Source organism: Hyperoodon ampullatus, assembly GCF_949752795.1.
Source record: "Hyperoodon ampullatus genome assembly, chromosome: 12".
Classification (NCBI taxonomy): Eukaryota; Metazoa; Chordata; class Mammalia; order Artiodactyla; family Ziphiidae; genus Hyperoodon; species Hyperoodon ampullatus.
The window spans coordinates 21,098,122-21,118,731 of record NC_136925.1 but is presented as its reverse complement, the minus strand read 5'-3'; the positions used below and the strand labels follow the sequence as shown (position 1 = coordinate 21,118,731).

General features: G+C 37.0%; 1 protein-coding gene across 1 annotated transcript in view; it reads right to left on the bottom strand.

Annotated features, from left to right (window-relative positions):
• The window catches only part of ORC3 (origin recognition complex subunit 3), a 61,973-nt gene that overhangs the window by 20,901 nt on the left and 20,462 nt on the right, over positions 1–20,610 (bottom strand). The window contains exons 10-13 of the mRNA XM_079716453.1: positions 18,963–19,096; positions 18,416–18,479; positions 7,956–8,072; positions 7,005–7,084 (exon numbers count right to left, since the gene is read on the bottom strand). Coding sequence (XP_079572579.1) covers positions 7,005–7,084; positions 7,956–8,072; positions 18,416–18,479; positions 18,963–19,096 — 395 coding nt within the window. The remainder of the gene's footprint in view (positions 1–7,004; positions 7,085–7,955; positions 8,073–18,415; positions 18,480–18,962; positions 19,097–20,610) is intronic.

Here is a 20,610-nt window from a genome sequence, read left to right as displayed (position 1 = left end):
AAAATTCATATTTCTTAGCTACCTGTTCATTTTACTAGCAGAAAAGTGGCAGTACGCACTAAATTTTTAATAAAGAAAAACAAAATACAAATGCAGATCTTGTTTCTGTTTATTGAGATAAAAACCATTGTTCACTATTAGCAGTGGAATGCCTTAGTCTAGTTTTGGAACTAATTTGAGATCAAGTGCCTAAAGCCATCCAGCTTCTTTTTCTTTGATGGCTTCATTTTTTTCCCTCAATTTTTTGTACCCCTTTTTTATTCCCCTTTATTTTCTAGAACAGCGTTTCTCAAAGTGTGGTCCCTGGACCACCTGTCCAAATGTGGTGAAGTGCTTCTTAAATGCAGATTCCTGCTGACCACCACACCCAAGTGCCCAGCAGTCAGATCAGAATCTTTGTGGGGAGGGTAGAAATCTATACATTTAATACCTTGACTGATTCTTATGTACACTAAAGTCTGAAAACCATTACTCCAAAAACAGTGCCACTCAGCATCTTCTGCTTTAAAATGAACTTCAACAATTCAGCTGTTTGATTTTACCAGCAGCACACAGAAAATTGTGGAGGGCCTGATATGATGCAAATTCAGGATTAGCAATCCCTGTTCTAAAAGAAATCATATTTTAGTGGTGCAGTCTCATATAGCTTCCGCATGGATAAATCTTGATCATCAAAAGTTAGATTATTGCTATTTAGGAAGCACCTCATATACTGTGGAGCTGTGTCATTTTTCATAACAAGATCTTTAAATATCAAAATTTGATCTGCAAAGTCAGGAAACTGCATTATTTAGACTTTAAATCTCTAACCTCTTTGAACTAAGCTAAAGTGATCAAATGTTAATATTATTACTTGAGTCATGTTTTTTTAACTCAATGAAAGCTGAGCTGAACTGCTAATATATTACTGTTTAACTCAAAAGCCTTATTCAGGAATTAGAATAATCTCTTTCAGCCTAAAGTAAATTCCCTCAGCTATCACTCAACTTCAATTTACAAATGTGTTTCTATGGCAAGCTCATAAGGTTGCACTTGGGATAAGCAGACTAGACACTGTGGCTCCTTTCATGTACATGCCTGCACACTGTGCCAAGATGACTAGTGTCAAGATGGGAGGGGGTCTGAGGCCACAGAAGCTTGCTCTGCTGGCTCATTTTAATATTTTGGGGGCTTCCCTGGTGGCGCAGTGGTTGAGTCTGCCTGCCGAAGCAGAGGACACGGGTTCATGCCCTGGTCCGGAAAGGTCCCACATGCCGCGGAGCGGCTGGGCCCGTGAGCCATGGCCGCTGAGCCTGCGCGTCCGGAGCCTGTGCTCCGCAACGGGAGAGGCCACAACAGTGAGAGGCCCACGTACCGCAAAAAAAATAAAATAAATAAAAAATTAAAATAAATAAATACAATACAATAAATAAAATTTTGGGTACGCTCTCATCATGGACTACTGGCCACAAACCTGTATAAATTTCTTTTTATTCTCGAATAATTGGAATACCAGGGCTGAAAAACTGACTGAACTTCGTTTGAAGATTCGGATTTAAATTCCAGCTCTGCCAACTGCAGAAAAGTCACTCAATGGTTCTGGCTTTGGTTTTCTATTGGGGAAAAACAATGGGATAACTCTAGATGAGGGATTTTCAGTTGACGGGGTGGGGGGCACAGTAAATTCTCCTAAGAAGAGGGGCACACTTTTCATTACCCCCCAATCTAAGAACCATTGCTGTGGTGCTCCACTGGCACTGCTGGCAGAGGGCAGTGTGCTTCAGTCCAGCTGAGCTCTCATGGGCCTATAAGTTGAGGACTTTATGATTTATGTCAACCCATAAAACCTTATTACTGAAGCATGGTTTTTCGAATTTTAAAAATTATCTGTCTACTGTTGGATTTTTAGGTGGCTGTCTAGAAATTTTCTCCATTAGAAAAAAGGTCAATGTTTCCTCTTAATGTCTTTCATGCTTGACCAGGAAAAGCCACTCACCCAGCTCAATGCTCGGTTAGTGTAATTTTTACCACATTCTGTTCCCAAATTGTGTTTTAACTTAAATATACCCTTATATAATGACACGCAGTTGAGTGAAAATTAACCAACTCATATCCTGTAAAAGAATGTGGTCTTCATGCTCCAAGAGTTGACTGAGAGAGCAAAGGTCATGGAAGACATGCAGAACCATTGTACTCATGTCAGATTATGACATATTATAAATGCATGCTCTCATGCCACGGTGCAACTGAGCCCACGCGCCACAACTACTACTGAGCCCGCGTGCCTCAACTAGAGAGCCTGCGTGAGGCAAAGTACAAAGCCCACACACTCTGGAACCCACATGCCACAACTACAGAGCCCAAGTACCCTGGAACCCATGCGCCACAACTAGAGAGAGAAAACCCGAACACCACAGCTAGAGAGAAGCCCACACGCCGTAACAGAAAGAGCCCGTGTGCCGCAACAAAGATCCCCATGTGCCACAATGAAGACCTGATGCAGCCAAAAAAAAAAAAAAAGTTAAAAAAAAAATGCATGCTCTCCACACATCAGTGTCTGCTGCCTACATTTTAAAATAACTGTGATGTAAAATTCTATAGGTCTTTTTCCACCCATGAATACTTGACATTTTTCAACATTATTACAAGTTCCTTGTAAATATTTCTTAATTGAGATATAACTGACATATAACACGTTACTGGTATACAATACAATATATGTATATTTTGTGAAATGATCACCACAATAAGTCTAGTTAACATCTGTCAACTCATGTAGTTACAATTTTTTTCTTTTGATGAGAACTTTTAAGATCTACTCTCTTAGCAACTCTCAAAATACATGATACAATATTATTGACTATAGTCACCCTGCTGTACATTACATTCCCAGGGTTTATTTATTTTACAACTGGAAGTCTGTACCTTTTGACCACCACCAATTTTGCCCACCCCCCCACCTCTGGCAACCACCAATCTGTCCTCTGTATCTCTGAGTTCAGTGTTATGGCAGGATTTCCTTCTTTTTATTTCTGAATAATACACACACACACACACACACACACACACACACACACACACACACACACACACACACACACACACACACACACACACACACACACACACACACACATATCTTGCTTAACCATTCATCCACTGATGGACACTTAGGTTGCTTCCATGTCTTGGCTATTGTAAACAATGTTGTAATAAACATAGGGGTACAGATATCCTTTTGAGTTAGTGCTTTTGTTTCCTTCTGATAAATACCCAGAAGTGGGATTGCTGGGTCATAAAGTAGCTCTATTTTTAATTTTTTGAGGAACTTCCACACTGTCTTCCATAGTGGCTGCACCAATTTACATTCCGACCAACTGGGTACAAGTGTTCCCTTTTCTCCACACCCTCATCAACACTTGTTTTTTTGTTTGTTTGAAATAAATTTATTTATTTATTTTTGGCTGTGTTGGGTCTTCTTTGTTGGGTCTTTGTTGCTGCACACGGGCTTTCTCTAGTTGTGGCAAGCGGGGTCTTCTCTTCATTGTGGTGCACGGGTTTCTCACTGCAGTAGCTTCTCATTTTGGAGCTTGGGCTCTAGGCGTGCGGGCTTCGGTAGTTGCGGCACGTGGGCTCAGTAGCTGTGGCTCGCACACCCTAGAGCGCAGGCTCAGTAGCTGTGGCGCACAGGCTTAGTTGCTCCACAGCATGTGGGATCTTCCCAGATCAGGGCTTGAACCCGTGTCCCCTGCATTGGTAGGCAGATTCTTAACTACTGTGCCACCAGGGAAGTCCAACACTTGTTATTTCTTGTCTTTTTGATGATAGCCATTCTGACAGGCAATATCTTATTGTGGTTTTGATTTGCATTTCCTTGATGATTAATGATGTTTAGCACCTTTTCATGTACCTGTTGGCCATCTGTATGTCCTCTTTGGAGAAATGTCTATTCATATCCTCTGCTCATTTTTTCATCAGATTTTTTTTTCTATTGTGCTGTGTGAGTTCTCTATACAATTTAGATATTAACCCCTCATCAGATATATGATTTACAAATATTTTCTCCCATTCTGTAGGATGCCTTTTCATTTTGTTGATGGTTTCCTTAACTGTGCAGAAGCTTTTTAGTTTGATGTAGTCCCACTTGTTTACTTTTGCTTTTTTGCCTTTTTTGGTGTCAAAGCCAAAAAAACACTGCCAAGACCAATGTCAAGGAGCTTACCACTTATGTTTTCTTCTAGTTTTTATCATTTCAAGTCTTTAATCCATTTTGAGTTGATTTTTATGTATGGTGGAATATAGTGGTCCAGTTTTCCCAACATCATTTATTGAAGACTGTCCTTTCCCCATTGTATATTCTTGGCTCCTCTGTCATAAATTAATTGCCCATGTAAACATGGGTTTACTTCTGGGTTCTCTACTCTGCTCCATTCATCTATGTGTCTGTTTTCATGCCAATATCATACTGTTTTGATTACTATAGCTCTGTAATGTAGTCCGAAATCAGGAAGCATGATGCCTCCACCTGTGTTCTTTTTTTTTTTTTTTTTTTTTTTTTTTTGCGGTACACGGGCCTCTCACTGCTGTGGCCTCTCCCGTTGCGGAGCACAGGTTCCGGACGCACAGGCCCAGCGGCCATGGCTCACGGGCCCAGCCGCCCCGCGGCATGTGGGATCTTCCCAGACCGGGGCACGAACCCGCGTCCCCTGCATCGGCAGGCAGACTCCCAACCACTGCGCCACCAGGGAAGCCCCGCCACCTGTGTTCTTCCTCAAAACTGTTTTGGTTCTTCAGGGTCTTTTGTGGTTCCACACAAATGTCAGGAATTAAGTACTTTTTAAGAGTCAAAAAATATTTCAACAAGTAGATCTATGGTTATTTAAACATGTCAGTTTCCAGATAAAATGGATTTTTCAAGAGAAATATTGCCATTAAAGTACTTCTTAACAAAAATTTCAAATTGGAAATGTTACTAGACTATGTTTCTAACAGTTCCTTAGTTTTTCTTTCCAAATTAACATTCAGTGATCATTTTAACCTTATTTTCTCTTATGACTTCAATTATTTGACGACAGATGACAAGAATGTCTGGTTTCCTAAATTCAGATGTTTCCTACTTAGAATGCCTAAACTGATGAGTGTCCCTGACTTTTTCTCCACATCTAATCTGTACAAAGGGGAAAAGAGGAATTCTAGTTTGGAGGTTGCCAGATTCCTTTCTCTCTTGTAGTTCCCAGACTCTTGCCTGCCCTTGCTGTAGCAGCTATTGTATGTTTGATCCTTAGTGTTTTTAATATTCCTATGTTTCTGACCTCAGCTTAGCAAAATGACAGAACCTTTGCTTTCTGTTCATTGCTTCTGCTTTACTCAGATCCCCACATCCCTATTTTAGAGCTTAGCAGAGAACAGTGGAAAGTATAACAGCTTTGAAGTCAGACCTGGATTAGAATCCTGGTTCCATCAACAACTATGAGATCTCAGGCAAATCACTTAAACCCTCTCTATGCTTCAGGTTCCTCAGCTGTAAAGTGTGGCTAACAGTGTCTGCCACAGATATGCACTGAGTATTAGACTCAGTACTACTCAGGAAAATGTACTGAAAGTGCCCAACACAGCGTGGCACACAGTAAGCCTTCATAAACCCTGGTTACTACTGTTCAATAGTGCATACCATTACTATTATTGCTCACATTTCCTTACCCTAATTTGGAACTGGCATTCTTGATCCCTGACTTGAACCCCAAGATTGCCAGTGCCAGGGAGATGCAGAAGGAGAAGAACAAGTCCCTCCCTGACAAAGAAATCTACAAATTTGGAAATACCCAACTGGAAAAGGAAGGCAATTACTAATCACGAAGGTTAAAGAGGAAACCCAGCAAGAATCAACTGGGTGCTTGAGATAAGTATGTTGACTTGAATAGAAAACAAAAGAAGTCTCAGAAACATTCCAGTTGAAGTATATAAATACATAGAAATCTGTTATTGGCATTTAAAAAATGAAATAAAACATAGCTTTTCAGTGGCAATGAGGAGTTATTTTTCCAGATAGCATAAAATTAGTTTCCTATCTTAAGCTGCACCTGCTAGATTACTAACATTTGTATTAAGTCTCCGGACTTAAAGTGCTTTTAATGTGAATTTTCCTCCTACTGTGCCCATCTGTTCTTTTCTTGTGGGCCCAGGGGAAGCCAAGACTTAATAAATATTCAGTTCTCAGACTTCTTTATGATATTTTCATATAAGCATTTATATCCACTGAAGAAAATTATAAGACTGTGTTCAGAAACTTAACTCCACTTGATTTCCTTTTTCTCACTATCCAAGTGGTCATTATTTTTATGAAAGACTAAGAAGTCACCATACATATAAGAAGTAAAGCCAAGGAAAACAAATAATTTTAACTTTAAAAGGTAAGTTTGTCAGGGATAATAAGTGATCTTTGATATCTGATAACACCAAGATATCTTATTTATCCATATAATATTAGACAAATAATTTATAACTTAGCCAATATTAAATTAATGTGGATAGAGCCAGCTCAGTGGATAGAGCCAGTTCAGGTGGGAGAAGGCATCAAGGCCACTGCCTACCGGTAGCTGCTCCTCATCAAGGTCAGCCGTGGCCTCCTTCACAGGATGCATTTCGCCCAGTGATGCTGCTCCTCTGCCCAACCAGGTCAGGGCCATGTGAGCTTGCTTTCCATGACCACCTTCCCTACCATGACAGCAAGCTGGCTAGATGGAAATGATCCATACCTAAGTTCTCCCTGTGTAGTGTCAATATTTCACTAAATAAACACTCATTTTACTTAAAAAATCAAAAGTTCAAAAACAAGGTAAAACCAGCAAAGAAATGGATGGTTGCTACACTAAAAACACTATAAGCTACAAACATAAATTCAAGACATATACAAATATTAGCTACAACATGGTTACTTATGAAACTCCTTGGCAGGCAGAGTTCTGGAGGCAGGTGTTACTTATTGGCAGGCTTAGAGCAGACAAAAAAGGAAAAAAACAAACTACCTCAGCAGCTGCAAAGCCGATGCATACTCCTCTGAATCCCCTATGTTCTTTTCTAAACACGTGCAGTACAGCTCTCTGATCTGGAAGTGAACAGCACACTTGTGAGGAATCAAAAGTGATCTCCTAAGTTTGCACACTACGTTTGGAAAAATCATAAATGGTCAAGTCAAAAGAAATAATGTCATTAAAAACAGCCACTTTCTGTAGATGACAACAGACTTGGCATATATCACATGGATCAGGCATTTACATAAAACACCATTCACATGAAAGCAAACTGAGACCATATTGGGATTGGCTGATATCACCGGTCACTTTGCAATAAGAAAATTATTAAAATGATGATGTGATTACTAAAAAGGTTTAATGGCAGAAAATGTCTTATAAACAAGTCATTCTTAAATATTTGTATTTGTTCTCTAAACCTTTGAGTTAAGGATGCAAAGATTTAGGAATACAGAATTCTTCCATTGCATTCACTTGACAGGTGGTTCATAGGTTTATGCTATGACACGAAGGCCAGCAGAGCATAATTTTGCAAGGAGCAAATTCTTAAACTGCGTCTCTTTAGCTCTGGGTGTAATGCAAGGTTAACCATTAAAGGGTCTCAAACAGATTCCTTTTTCCATTTCACTAAAGTGGAGGATCAGCTCTCTCAGTATAAGTGACAAAGAAATGTTAAAGAAAAAAAGTTTAAATGCCTTAGCACATGTACATTGGGGAGAAAGCAACACCACTTGGATTCATGTGGCTGTTTCTAGTTGTGGCCATCAGACAAAAAATACTGTTTCAATAACGAGTAAAGTATACAGCTGGAATGGATTTAGATTGCATACTCACTGCAAGATTTGGATCCATTTCAAATTCTGATGCCTGAATGCTACCAAACTCAAAGCAAAAAACCACTAGTACTCCTACTTTGTAGATTCCAAATGAGTAAGTTCTGGTTACCTGTCGACCCAGTGGGTACTTGGGAAGAGAAGAGGTGAACTGATGAAGACATCTCAAAACCAGGAAGTAATTTGTATGGTAAACATGCAGGTTTTCTAGTAATGACTGTGTTTCCTCCTAAAAAAAAAAAAAAAAAAATCATAGAATACATCACAAATATGTAAGCCAGCAATTAAAAGAATAAAATACTAAAATCTAATTCATGGGTATATATATATATATATAATTTCTAGAAAACTGATGAGAGAAGATTCAGAATTACAAATTAACCTTAATCCTGAGAATTTTTAATGCACACAAAATCTAGGATAAAGACTGGATATTTTGTATTTAGTGTCAAGTCTGGAGATATTTCACACACACCAAAATTAATATTGTAATTTAATTTCCTCCTATCTACAGCACTGCCACAATAACTTGGCCCCCCAAAATACAAGTGTGCAAAAGAGCGCCCGCTGGATGCCTGCCCATGCTAGTCACCTGGTGTGTACCACAGCAAGGTATGCCCATCACCCTCTACCTCACTGGCATCAGAAGGGTGAGGAGATCACCAGAGCGCCCACTACCAATGTAATTAACGGTTGCTGAGGTTCCGCTTAAGATGTATGCATGCTTTTCTTAAAGTCCTGGTAAAGTTGTGTTTGAAAGGGAAGAAGGAGAGACTGTAGAAGAAAGACTGCAGGTGTAAACCTCTGCTTTTAGCTGGGAATCTCCAATACTGGTTTAGTCACTTTACCAACTAAGGGGAAAAAAAAGTGAAAAAGAGGAATGTGAAGCCAACAAGCGTTATAATTTAGAATCCAACAAGTATGATATGGAAGATAGTGTCTTAAGAAACCTATGGGATGACTGAGCTCACAAATCAATTTCAAAAGGTTTTTCTTGAGGGCGGGGGGTGGTTGGAAGTGATTATGTTTTCTAGAACCTTCTGAAATGGTTTAGAAATGATTTTAAAACACTACATCCTATCAAGCATTTTTCAGGCCTCAAATACTTTTATCACGGCTTATTTCTGTAACATTTTCTTAAGAGGATTATGATCTGTGGCATAGTCTTCAAATTTTTTTCTCCAATGAGAAGTCAAATAAAGGACTTTAACTACTGACCTGTCTTTTTTTTCAGTAATATCTTGCAGATACCCATTATTTTCAGTGGTCAACAATGCAGAAAATAATACCTCAGATATCAATAAATTCAAGCAAATCCAACATATATAAACCAACAAATCTGAAATATTTCCCTAAACTCTAACTCAGAAATCAATTCCTTGGTCAGCAATCTATGGACCATTACCTGAAAGCATAGGGCAAATGAAAGAAAAGCTTTTAGTATCAAAATGTTTTCCCACCAGTATCCGAGTTAGTTGGAATTTCAAAAATCTAGGTCTCCTATCATAACAAAGGGTATTTTAACCACCACTGGCAAGGTATACTTTAATTCTATTTTCACTGTAAGCTATGACAGAGACTGCATAAAGCCACTAACTGTTTGCCTTGATGTGTGACTAAACAGCTTTTAAACCGGGGCAATATTCTGGAGAAAAAGGAATCTATTACTGAATAATAATCATACTTCTTGCTGCTTCATGCACTACCTATTACTTTTGCTTTGTGGAGTAACTGTAAATACAAATAACTAGGTGATACAGTAGAAATGAATGCCATCTTCACTGAATTTACTTGTATGTGGAGAGAAAAGAAATAACTTGACACAGTATGGGCAATGTTACACGCTCAAGGAACTATATGCCCTGGAATAAGTGTGAGAGGAGGGATACGAACATGTTTTCTCCCAGATGGTCTTGGTCTCTTCACACTTCCCACTGTGGATCACATGCCCATGCTGAGTGGAATGCTAGCATTTAAAAAACATTTTGTTTGGTTTTGTTCCTATAATATGGCAGACTATTTCATGTGAGGAAATGGAGTTCTGGTTGCAACGTTGGAAATAAAACCGGCTACATGGGACTTAATTGAGAGAAGATCTGTGATATCTTTCTAAGAGATTTTCAAGAGTAATTCTGACCATCCCAAATCTTTGCTTTATGTGCTGACTTTAGAACCTAATCTCCATATAAGAAAGATTCCACTGTTATTTATATCTGTGTGCTTATCAGCTGCAGCAGAAAACATCACAAATGACTAACTTTCTCACGTAACCTGTTCTCTAAGTCCTCTGTCTTACTGAGATACCTATCTGCAAATGCCTTTATCTATGCAGGGCAACAATCCTAATGCACTTCAAGAACACTTTTTCATAAACTTAAGTCTGGTTTTGATGTATGAGAAAATTTCCCACTTAATAAACACATTACAGCAGCATCACACTATGCTCATGCAAAAGCAAAGCCTGTTGAAACAGTACTCCTGTTTTCCATGCATTAAACTTTTCCTCGGGCATCCTTTCTGTACCGTAGTCATAGCTGCCACTGTTTTATTTCATAATTGTGTTTAGGATGGTCCTTTTCAACAGAGATACACTGCCTAGAAATATTTATTATTTCCCAAAGAGATATGTTTTCTTCTGTTCTTGAACCATGAAGACCTCTTGGTCTCTACTGATCTTTGAAACAGATACAGGAACAGTGTGCTGTAAGAAAAACAGAGCAGAAACAACCTCCTTGCTCTTCCTCAAACGTTCCAGACATGCTCCAACCTCAGGTCTTTTCCACTTACTGTTGCTCTGCTTGGGACTCTCTTCCTACAGATTCCTGCGTGGCAAGCTCTACAACTTCCTCTTTATTAAAAAGTCACCTTCTTGGTGAGGCTCTTATTTAAAATTTCAATCCCACTCCCCAGGCACACCGTCCATATTCCCTTTCTTTCACTGTTTTCACCTTAGCAATTATCACTAACATAGATATTTTACCTACTCAACTTGGTAACAGATAAGCTCCACGAAGGCAGGGGGTTTTGACTGTTTTGTTCAGTCCTGTACTAGATTAATACCTGGCATACAGCAGTCACTCAAAAAATACTTGTTGAATGAGGAAGTGCATGAATGAATGGAGGCCAACACGCAGTCTCTCTCCTAAATAAAAGCAACCGCTTTTGTCTTGCTGGGTGTGGGCCAGACTTAACTAATTTTTCAAAAGTCTGAATTTGTGATGTAAAATACCTCAATTTGTAAATGTTGCCTCAGATTAAAAACAAAAACCACTATGGACCTAAAAAATCACATTTATAGCAGGCTGTCAGTTGCCAGTCAATGTGTAATACACCCTTTTAAATCAGCCATCTCCAATCACATCAATTCTGTCATTCATGTATTATTGTTTACTTACATGACAAGGCCTCTATCATTACTGATCTAGTTACTTTTTTTTGGAGAAGCCAATGACTATGTAAAACTTAAATATACATATAGGTAAAGAAAACTTGAGTTGAATTACATTTGCCATGATGCTTAGTTTCTGCATTTATTTCTCTTATTTCCACAGTGTTTATCACTTTCGTGTCTAGAATTGTATGCATGGGGTGAAGAGTGATCTCAAGAAGATTACACGAAAGTATGTAAAAGTGACTACATTTCTGCAATTTATTCCTTTCAGGTCATTAAAAGCTGGTAAAACAAACATACTGAACTTTTGGATGAAAACACATCAGCTGTCCAAGAACACAGCATTTTCTTATTTATCATCTTGATAGAACTAAGTGTTATTTTTCTCATCAGAGAGAAATTTTGGCTGACAGTGTTTCCCAGATCACATGGCAGCTACCTAGAGAACAGCAAACCACCGTTTTCTCCCAGCTCTTGAGTGGCGCGAGGGCCAGTCCTCTCATCTGTCTCAGGCTTTTGTCCTGCACACTCCTACCCCAGCGTTTACATTAGAAGCAGTGAGGGAGGGCTTGGATTTGAAGTGTCAAGTCCTCACACATGACTAGGCTAGCGCCTAGCTTGTTTGATCACGTTTGGTAGTTTGTTTGCAGTGGTTTTCTTTTTTCCTTCTCTTTTCCTTTTATTATTAATAAATCTATTATTAATAGGTTTCCCCCTTCCTTCTGCCCTTTGGTTCTGCCAAAAGAAACAGAAGAGGCATGGGCAAAGGTGAAAGGCAGGTCTGCAACAAACACACAATAAGCATACTAAATGGTGACCAGAAGTCCTTGCCCTACCACTAACTTGCTCTGTGATTTCAGATATTTCACTTCCTTTCTCCTGGCTGCACTTCCTCACTTGTAAAATCAGCATGCTGAATCAGATTATCTTTGTAATAGTAATATATTACAACTCTAAGACATTCTCTTACTTCCCACTCTCAATGGAGTTAAAATCTAGTTGGGCACATAGGCATAGTGGCATGAAACATTAAAAGTCAGAATAATAAAACTTCAACTGTCACCTGCAAGAGACTGAATCTAAGTTTTCTACATACCATGAAGTTTAACCCTTTAAGGGCTGAGAACATGCCACATAGTTTTAAGTAAGATTTGAATAAAAATACATAAGTTGATTTTCTTAGATGAAGTACTTGGAATTAGTCACTCATTAAATATACAGAGGATAATGTAATTTCTTGGCAAGACAGGACCAACATGAATAGCAAATCATTACTAGTAATATAGAATGTGGTCGGTGTAGAGAGCACAAGATTAAAATGGGCCTAATCTTAGATATGGTATTGGGACAATGCATAAAAACCACTAATTGGGAAAAGCTGTTAATATTCTCCCCCCCACCCAAAACATTTGCTCATGGAAAGGAAGAGAATTTTTCACTATTAAAAATCTTTTCAGGGACTTCCCTGGTGGTCCAGTGGTTAAAGACTTCACGCTCCCAATGCAGGGGGCCCAGGTTCACCCCTGGTCAGGGAACTAGATCCCACATGCCACAACTAAAAGATCCCACATGCCACAACTAAAAGATCCCGCATGCTGCAACTAAGACCTGGCACAGTCAAAAAAAAAAAAATCTTTCCAGTATTTCAAGAACTAGGGTTTTTTTATTATAGGATAATGATAACAGTTACGCAAATGTGATATGACGCCAAAATCTTCTTCAAAGCTCTCCTTAATACCTGACTTGAAACAAAATTTCAGGCACAAGCAAGAGTAAAAATTGTATCTCTGTAATTATGGTGAATTTGAAAGTCCTGTTTAAGGCACTTTTGACAACTCTATTTCTCATGAAATGTAGTTTCATAAATTAAAGATTTAAGTTAAAAAAAAAGAAAGCTTGATTACTAAAGCAATACTATGGGGCAAAAACATGGTAAAAATATATCTAGTCACTATTCCTATTTCACTTAAAACTTACAGCTGTTTACCTTAATATTTTACCAAATTTAATTTCAATTAAATTTACGCACTAAAATGAAATTTTAATGAGGAATCTAAACGATTTAAGCAGTCAGAAAAAAATATTATTCATCTGTTTAATGAACAAGTAAATACAATCTTAGCATTCTAGAGCCAAAAGGAACTTTAAAGATTATTTGGTTAAACTTCTATCGAAGGCTTTGAAAGCTACTGAGTTATCAGAAGTTTGAATTAATGGGAGCTTGAGCAAGCTTATTCTGCTTAAACTTACAAGAACTTGATTGTTGATTATCAGAGTACACGTTCTGGCCATTGTACCTAGCTGCACTGTACAACTGTTCAAGGACAGACTACTCAGAAATGAGAAAAGGCACAGAATCTTACTCTTTCATCAGTTGTATGATGAAAGAGTAAAGATTCTAAGGTCCCACCTTAGTTTGAACTTCTTAGTGAATCTTCTACAAATGTACATGATTAGGTTAGCTAAATTTTTAAACTTACAAGTACATTAAAAAAATTCATTCCTTAAGTTTATGAAATACAAAGCTGGTACACAATTTTAAAGCAGTATCTATGAAACTAAGGGTCCATAATTTTAAGGGAGTTGATTTTTTTTTGTCTTTTGGGGTTTTTTTTAACATCTTGATTCCAGTCAGAAGATAATTGAGATGAATCATTTGTTTAGGTTGGAATTTAGTAGCTTAGTTCTACACTTAAGAAAACAGGGTAAGGGAAACAATAAATAATGTTTCCTTCTAGGGAGTCAGTCTAATTCAGTGGTTCTTAAAGGATGGTCTCCAGACCAGCAGCATCAGCATTATCTGGGACCTTGCTAGAAATGCAAATTCCTGGGGCCCAGCACAGGACTACAAAATCAGAAACTCTGGGGATGGAGCCCAGATATCTCTGTTTTAACAAGTCCTCCAAAAGTGATTCTGATGTATGCTAAGGTCTGAGAATCACTCATTTGGTTTATCAGAGTAGAAAGCAAACTAGACTTCTAGGGCAGAAACAATCTTAATATAAAGAGTATAAATTTCTCTCAATAACGCTATGAGGTCTATGTCTTAGAAATCTGAATGTAGAAAATGGGCACAAAATGATCAATTCTAACAGTAGGTAAGTCTATATAACTATATAATCTATATGACTGTATAACAGAGTATTATATATAGTATGTATGTTATAGAATATATAAAACAGTATATTTATATTGGTCTTAATTTTTATCATAGTGAAAAATAAATAGTAACAATATGATTTACATTTATAAGTTTTATTGTTCTATTTGTTTTTAACTCACTCTCACTTGCTGAACAGGCTTTGATTATCACTAATCCTATGAGGAAATCATACTAAGAAATTATCATCCAATTTCAGAGATAAGGAAATTGAGGCTTAAATAGGGTAAGTGATTTCCTTAAGAACATATCATTGATGAGCAGCTAGAGTTCAAACACAAGATTTCTGAGGTCAAGATCAGGATCTTCCCCTGTATCATGCAGTACCATATTATTGATTATCATATGGAGTTTCTTTTAATTTTTTTTATTGTAGAAAAATATAAATTATCATGTATTTTAAAACAAAACTATAAAAAGAGAAAAAGAAAAGCATTATAAGAATAAAATAGTCAAAGATACTTTTGCTCTAAACCAGAAAAATCAACATATTGATTAATTTTTTTCAGAGATATCTTCTGTCTTTTGAATTTACCAGGTAGCCTGCAGACGACTTTGTCAGGTTAAGGGTACAAATCTTTGTGCTCCTTCGTATTTCTTACTATGTAAGTCTCAGGAAAATATGCCTCTAAATGATTAAATATGCGATCCCAAAATGAATACAGCAAGGATAATAACAAACAGGGCCGGTAAGTGCAACAAATACAAGCACAGTGTAAATAAATGCTTAGAAAATACACAAAAAGTTACTGCAAAGCAAAGCTAAATGTCAGGCTATTTCTGTAACAGACCAGCCTAGACATTCTCTCCCTTTGTTATCTCAATGGTTAAAGGTACTCTTTAAAAATCTATTCCTTGGGACTTCCCTGGTGGCACAGTGGTTAAGAATCCGCCTGCCAATGCAGGGGACGTGGGTTCGAGCCCTGTTCCAAGAAGATCCCACATGCCATGGAGCAACTAAGCCCGTGCGCCACAACTACTGAGCCTGCGCTCTAGAGCCTGCGCACCACAACTACTGAAGCCCGTGCGCCTAGAGCCCGTGTTCTGTAACAAGAGAAGCCACCGCAATGAGGAGCCCGTGCACCCAACAAAGAGTGGCCCCTGCTCACCGCAACTAGAGAAAGCCTGCGCAGCAATGAAGACCCAACACAGCCAAAAATAAATAAATAAAATAAATTAATTTAAAAAAATCTATTCCTGGCTTCTGAAAATACTCTTGACAGAAAGTTCTAGCAGGAAATGCACTTGGCAACTAGCTGACTCAGCACAGAGCTAATCTACCTAATCTTGAAAAACTCAATAAACATGCACACATCCTCTCCCACTGGTTCTCAAGTTTCTTCTCTACTGAAATAACCTACATTAGGGTTTGAAGACTTCCTATACTGCTCTGAAAAGATTACAGAGGTTATTAAAATGATTATTAAACCCAATCTAGAAGTGATTATATATTATGGCTCAGTGTGGACTCTGCCTCAGAAATAACATTTAATAAAAGCCATTCTCCATTGTAATTATGTATGCCATAATTCGTTGCGTGCAGCAATGAAGACCCAATGCAGCCAAAAATAAATCAATTTATTAAAAAAAACAAAGGAGGTAAATTAGTATTTACCTATATAGAACACATGCCCTCTAGGAACTAATATTCTTTTATTTAAAATTTGAAAATAGTTTGTATCAGTAAAACCCACAGAGCACTAGGGCTTAACTTCAATCTCATCTTAATTTTATTACAATTTTCTAATAACTTTTTCCTTAAAAAGTTATAAAGAGTATGAAAATAAGTGTGACATTATGCATTCTAATTGTAAGGGACTTGTTAAATAAATGAAGGTAAATTCATTCAATAAAATATGATGCCACTCTCACAACTACATGTAAAAGAATAAAATTAGAACATTCTATAACACCACATACAAAAATAAACTCAAAATGGATTAAAGACCTAAATGTAAGACTGAAACCCATAAAACTCCTAGAAGAAAACGTAGGCAGAACACTGACAACTCGCAGCAATATTTGTTTGGATCTGTCTCCTAAGGCAAAGGAAACAAAAGCAAAAATAAACAAATGGGACCTAATTAAACTTAAAATCTTTTGCACAGCAAAGGAAACCATCAACAAAATAAAAAGACAACTTACTGAATGGGAGTAAATATTTGCAAATTATATTATTGATAAGGGATTAATATCCAGCATATATAAACAACTCACATAACTCAACTTCAACAAACAAACAACCTGATTAAAAAATGGGCAGAACTGAATACACATTTTTCCAAAGAGGAAATGCAGGTGGCCAACAGGCACATGCAAAGACGCTCAACATTGCTAATCATCCAGAAAATGAAAATCAAAACCACAATGAGATATCACCTCACACCCATCAGAATGTCTATCATCAAAAAGAACACAAATAACAAATGTTGGCAAGGATGTGGAGAAAAGCTAACCCTCTTGTACACTGTTGGTGGGAATGTAAATTGGTTCAGCCACTGTGGAAAGCAGTATGCAGGGTTCTCAAAAAACTAAAAATAGAACTACCATATGACCCAGCAATACCACTCCTGGATATATATTGGAAAAAACCAAAAACACTAATTTGAAAAGATACATGCACCCAATGTTCATAGCAGCATTATTTACAATTGCCAATATATTGGCACCTAAGTGTCCATCAACAGATGACTGGATAAAGAAGATGTGGTGAATATATATACAGTGGGAATACTACTCAGCCGTAAGAAAGAATGAAATTTTACCATTTGCAACAACATGGATCGACTTGGAGGGTATTATGCTGAGTGAAATATGTCTGACAAAGACAAATACTGTATGATATCACTATGTAGGATCTAAAAAATAAAACAAACTCGTGAATATAACAAAAAAGAAACAGACTCACAGATACGGTTACCAGTAGGGCAAGGGTAGGGGGTAGGGGCAGGACAGGGGTAGGGGATTAAGAGGTGCAAACTACTATGTATAAAATAAATAAGCTACAAGGATATGTTTGCACAACACAGGGAATATGGCCAATATTTTATAATAACTATAAATGGAGTATAGCCTCTAAAAATTGTGAATCACTGTATGGTGTATACCTGAAACTTATATAATATTGTATATCAACTATATCACAACAAAAAAAGGTAATCTAAAAAAATAATAATACAATGCCACTCTTTAGTACTGATATAAAATGATTTCCAAGATTAAGTGCAAAACAAAACAAGGTACAGAATAGTATATATACTTATCTTCTGTAAGACAGAGGAGTAAATCCCCAAAATATATATAATTACTTGTATATGTGGAGAATATCTCTAGAATAATACATAAGAAACTAGTAACACTGGCTGTATCCAGGGAGGGTAAGTGGGTAGTTGGAGAACAAAGGTGGAAGGGAGTCTTTTCACTGTATATTAACTTTGCCTTTTGAATTATATACCATGTCCAAGTATTACTTATTTTAGAAAGAAAAAAAAAAAACTCCCTCTTTTGATATTCCCTATGTTGTATGGCTAACTCATCATTTTCTAAGCTCATTACTTCTTTCCCGGCACTATATTATCAATATGTAATGACATTTTTTTCAAATCAAATCAATACCCACTTAGCAGTGGGTCTCTAAGCTGCATGGCTTCTATGTGTTTTTATTTATGACAGCCTTTACAAGAACACTAAAATGAGACCACATACAGATTCCAAAACTGCTGTGTGGAAAGAAAGCTGAGATCTGCAAGTGTTTTCAAAACAGACTACAGGAGAAACCTCATGTTCCAGTTTTATTACTTGATTAAAAAAAAAAGTCTTCCTTTTAAAATTGAAGCTTTGTGTCACCTTTAATAGTCACATTCCTATACAATTATCAAGATCCAATATTTCATTGTGCAAAGCATATTAGGATGTACGAATTTTTTAAAATAAAATTAACTCAATAAATTTTATGTGTGTGTTCTTTTCCATGAAGAAGAAAAAGAGAATAACACTGAAACAAATATATCCATGTTCCTACCTTCAAAAATCTCTCATTGGTCAACAGTGCAACTTGCTTTTCTGAAGCTTGCTTTTCCACGTACCTAAAATTTTTACCATCCCATACACAAAAAGAGAAAATTAGAATTCTAAATATTTGAATAGTATATGGAAAAAATGAACTACGTAGATTGGTGGCCACATTCTTTTATTTCTTCTCAAACATAAGTTCAAGATGACAGTCATGGTTTATGGTAATTTTTAACTCCTTAAATCAGCTGCATTTCACAGTCTAGGGGTCTAATAATAAACAAAAGCCATAAACTCCAGAAACAGGAAATGTTATTTATAAAAAGCAACTCTGGAGAACCTGCAAATTATGTCCCCTTGTAAAAATATTTTTCTTTATGCCAAGTGTTCAAATCCAACAAAGAAATGTCTCAATTGAAAACAAAAGTGTTTTATTTTGCTCTAAACAAAGAAGTTATTTTTCCCTCTACCCACTTCAAAAATAACTGGGTCTGAGATCCCTTATTTTGCCCCAAACTCTTTTATAAGATGTGTTAAATATGTACTTCTCTTTTTACCTCCTAAACGATGGAAGACGTCGGATGTTTTCACATTGATTATCTGATAAAAAATTTATTCTTCTCTTGGCTTCTGGGAGATTACAGCACAGAACACTGAGGGGCTCGGAATAGAAATGTTCTAATAGAGAAAGCTGAAAGAAATGTGAAAATTAAATATATTTGCTGTATATTGACAGTAAATCTTTTGCCCTACGTTTGCTCAATTTTAAGGTTTTAAACAGCAAAAATATTTATGGCACTAATATATTTAATAATGTCACAATAGCAATGCAAATAATGCACAAATGGCTATATACTCTGAATATTTTAAGACTCCAATTTTGTCGACAAGGTCAGAAAATTGTAATGTCTGAAGTAGAAACTAAAAGAAACTAATATAAATAACTTAGCTATCTACAGGAGCAACTCACTTACAATAACAGTAAATGTGGTGGGGATGTGACTGCGGTGTGACCTAATAGCCTAACAGATGCTCAAATACTCATAAGAAAATACCAATCTAGAATCAGTGTAAAAACCGGTCTGCTAAATAAATAAAAATGCTACAATAGCAGAAATTTTGCCTACTGATAAAAAATAATATGAAAAACGAGGGACATCCAAAGAAAATGTATCTTTTAAAATTCAGTTTTATTTCATGGAGGAAAAGATGGTACAGTATCTGGTAGATACATGTATTCCAGTCTAGAATGCTGTTGTCTCTGCAGTACAAGGGTGACTGATTTTCCAGATCCTACCATAACTTATAAGATATATTTTACAAGACTATCCACATGTTAAAAGCTCTGAATCTAAGCAAGCTTCTCATGACCCATTTGGTTTTTCCAGATACCTTGTACCAGAGACAGTTCCCTAGATATTGGCCAAAACACATCCTGGTCCCTGGAAAATAGCATTCTGCAACACAAATTAATAAATTAACATGCTAGCTTATATATCAGTCTTAAGGTATTTGAGCTTGATCCTTCCTGGGTAAACTGATAATGAATTTCTGAGCCTGGAGAGCTGAAGACCAGATATCCAAGGCAAGAGGATATCCTCCAAAATAGTCCAAAATAGTCCATCCTCCAAAATAAGGCTATAAGGCAAAGGGCCAGCCTAACTTAGAAACAAGTACAAAATAGAAAGCAACTGTTCATGCCAGGTGCTGAAGTATTTTTGCACATATCAACATGATCTTATTTCTGACTTATATATTTCCAATTATATTAATGTGATAATATTTATTCCAATGTTAACACTACTTTTTATACATGAGAAAAGTAAAAACCAAACACGATAACGGACTTGCTGGGGAGGAGGAATGGGACTAAGTCACATGAGTTACAGTAGAGTTATAGATAGGACAAGAACCCAGTAATACTTAACTATTTGGTACAAGTGTGTTCCCAATATTTGGGTCAATTAACAAGTTGGTTAACATATCCACCTAATAAGGGAAGGACTCAAACATATACCGAATGATTATATGCCCTTCTGCACCTTCTACAGAAGTAAAAACTTACACATATTTCCCACTGATGATCAGGAAAATTAGACAAATGGGGTCTAAAGACTCTGCCACTTATCAGCTAGCTCTGTGACCTTGGCCAAGCTACTTAACCTAAGCCTCTGTTTCTCCAAGTGCAAAACTGAGAATAATACA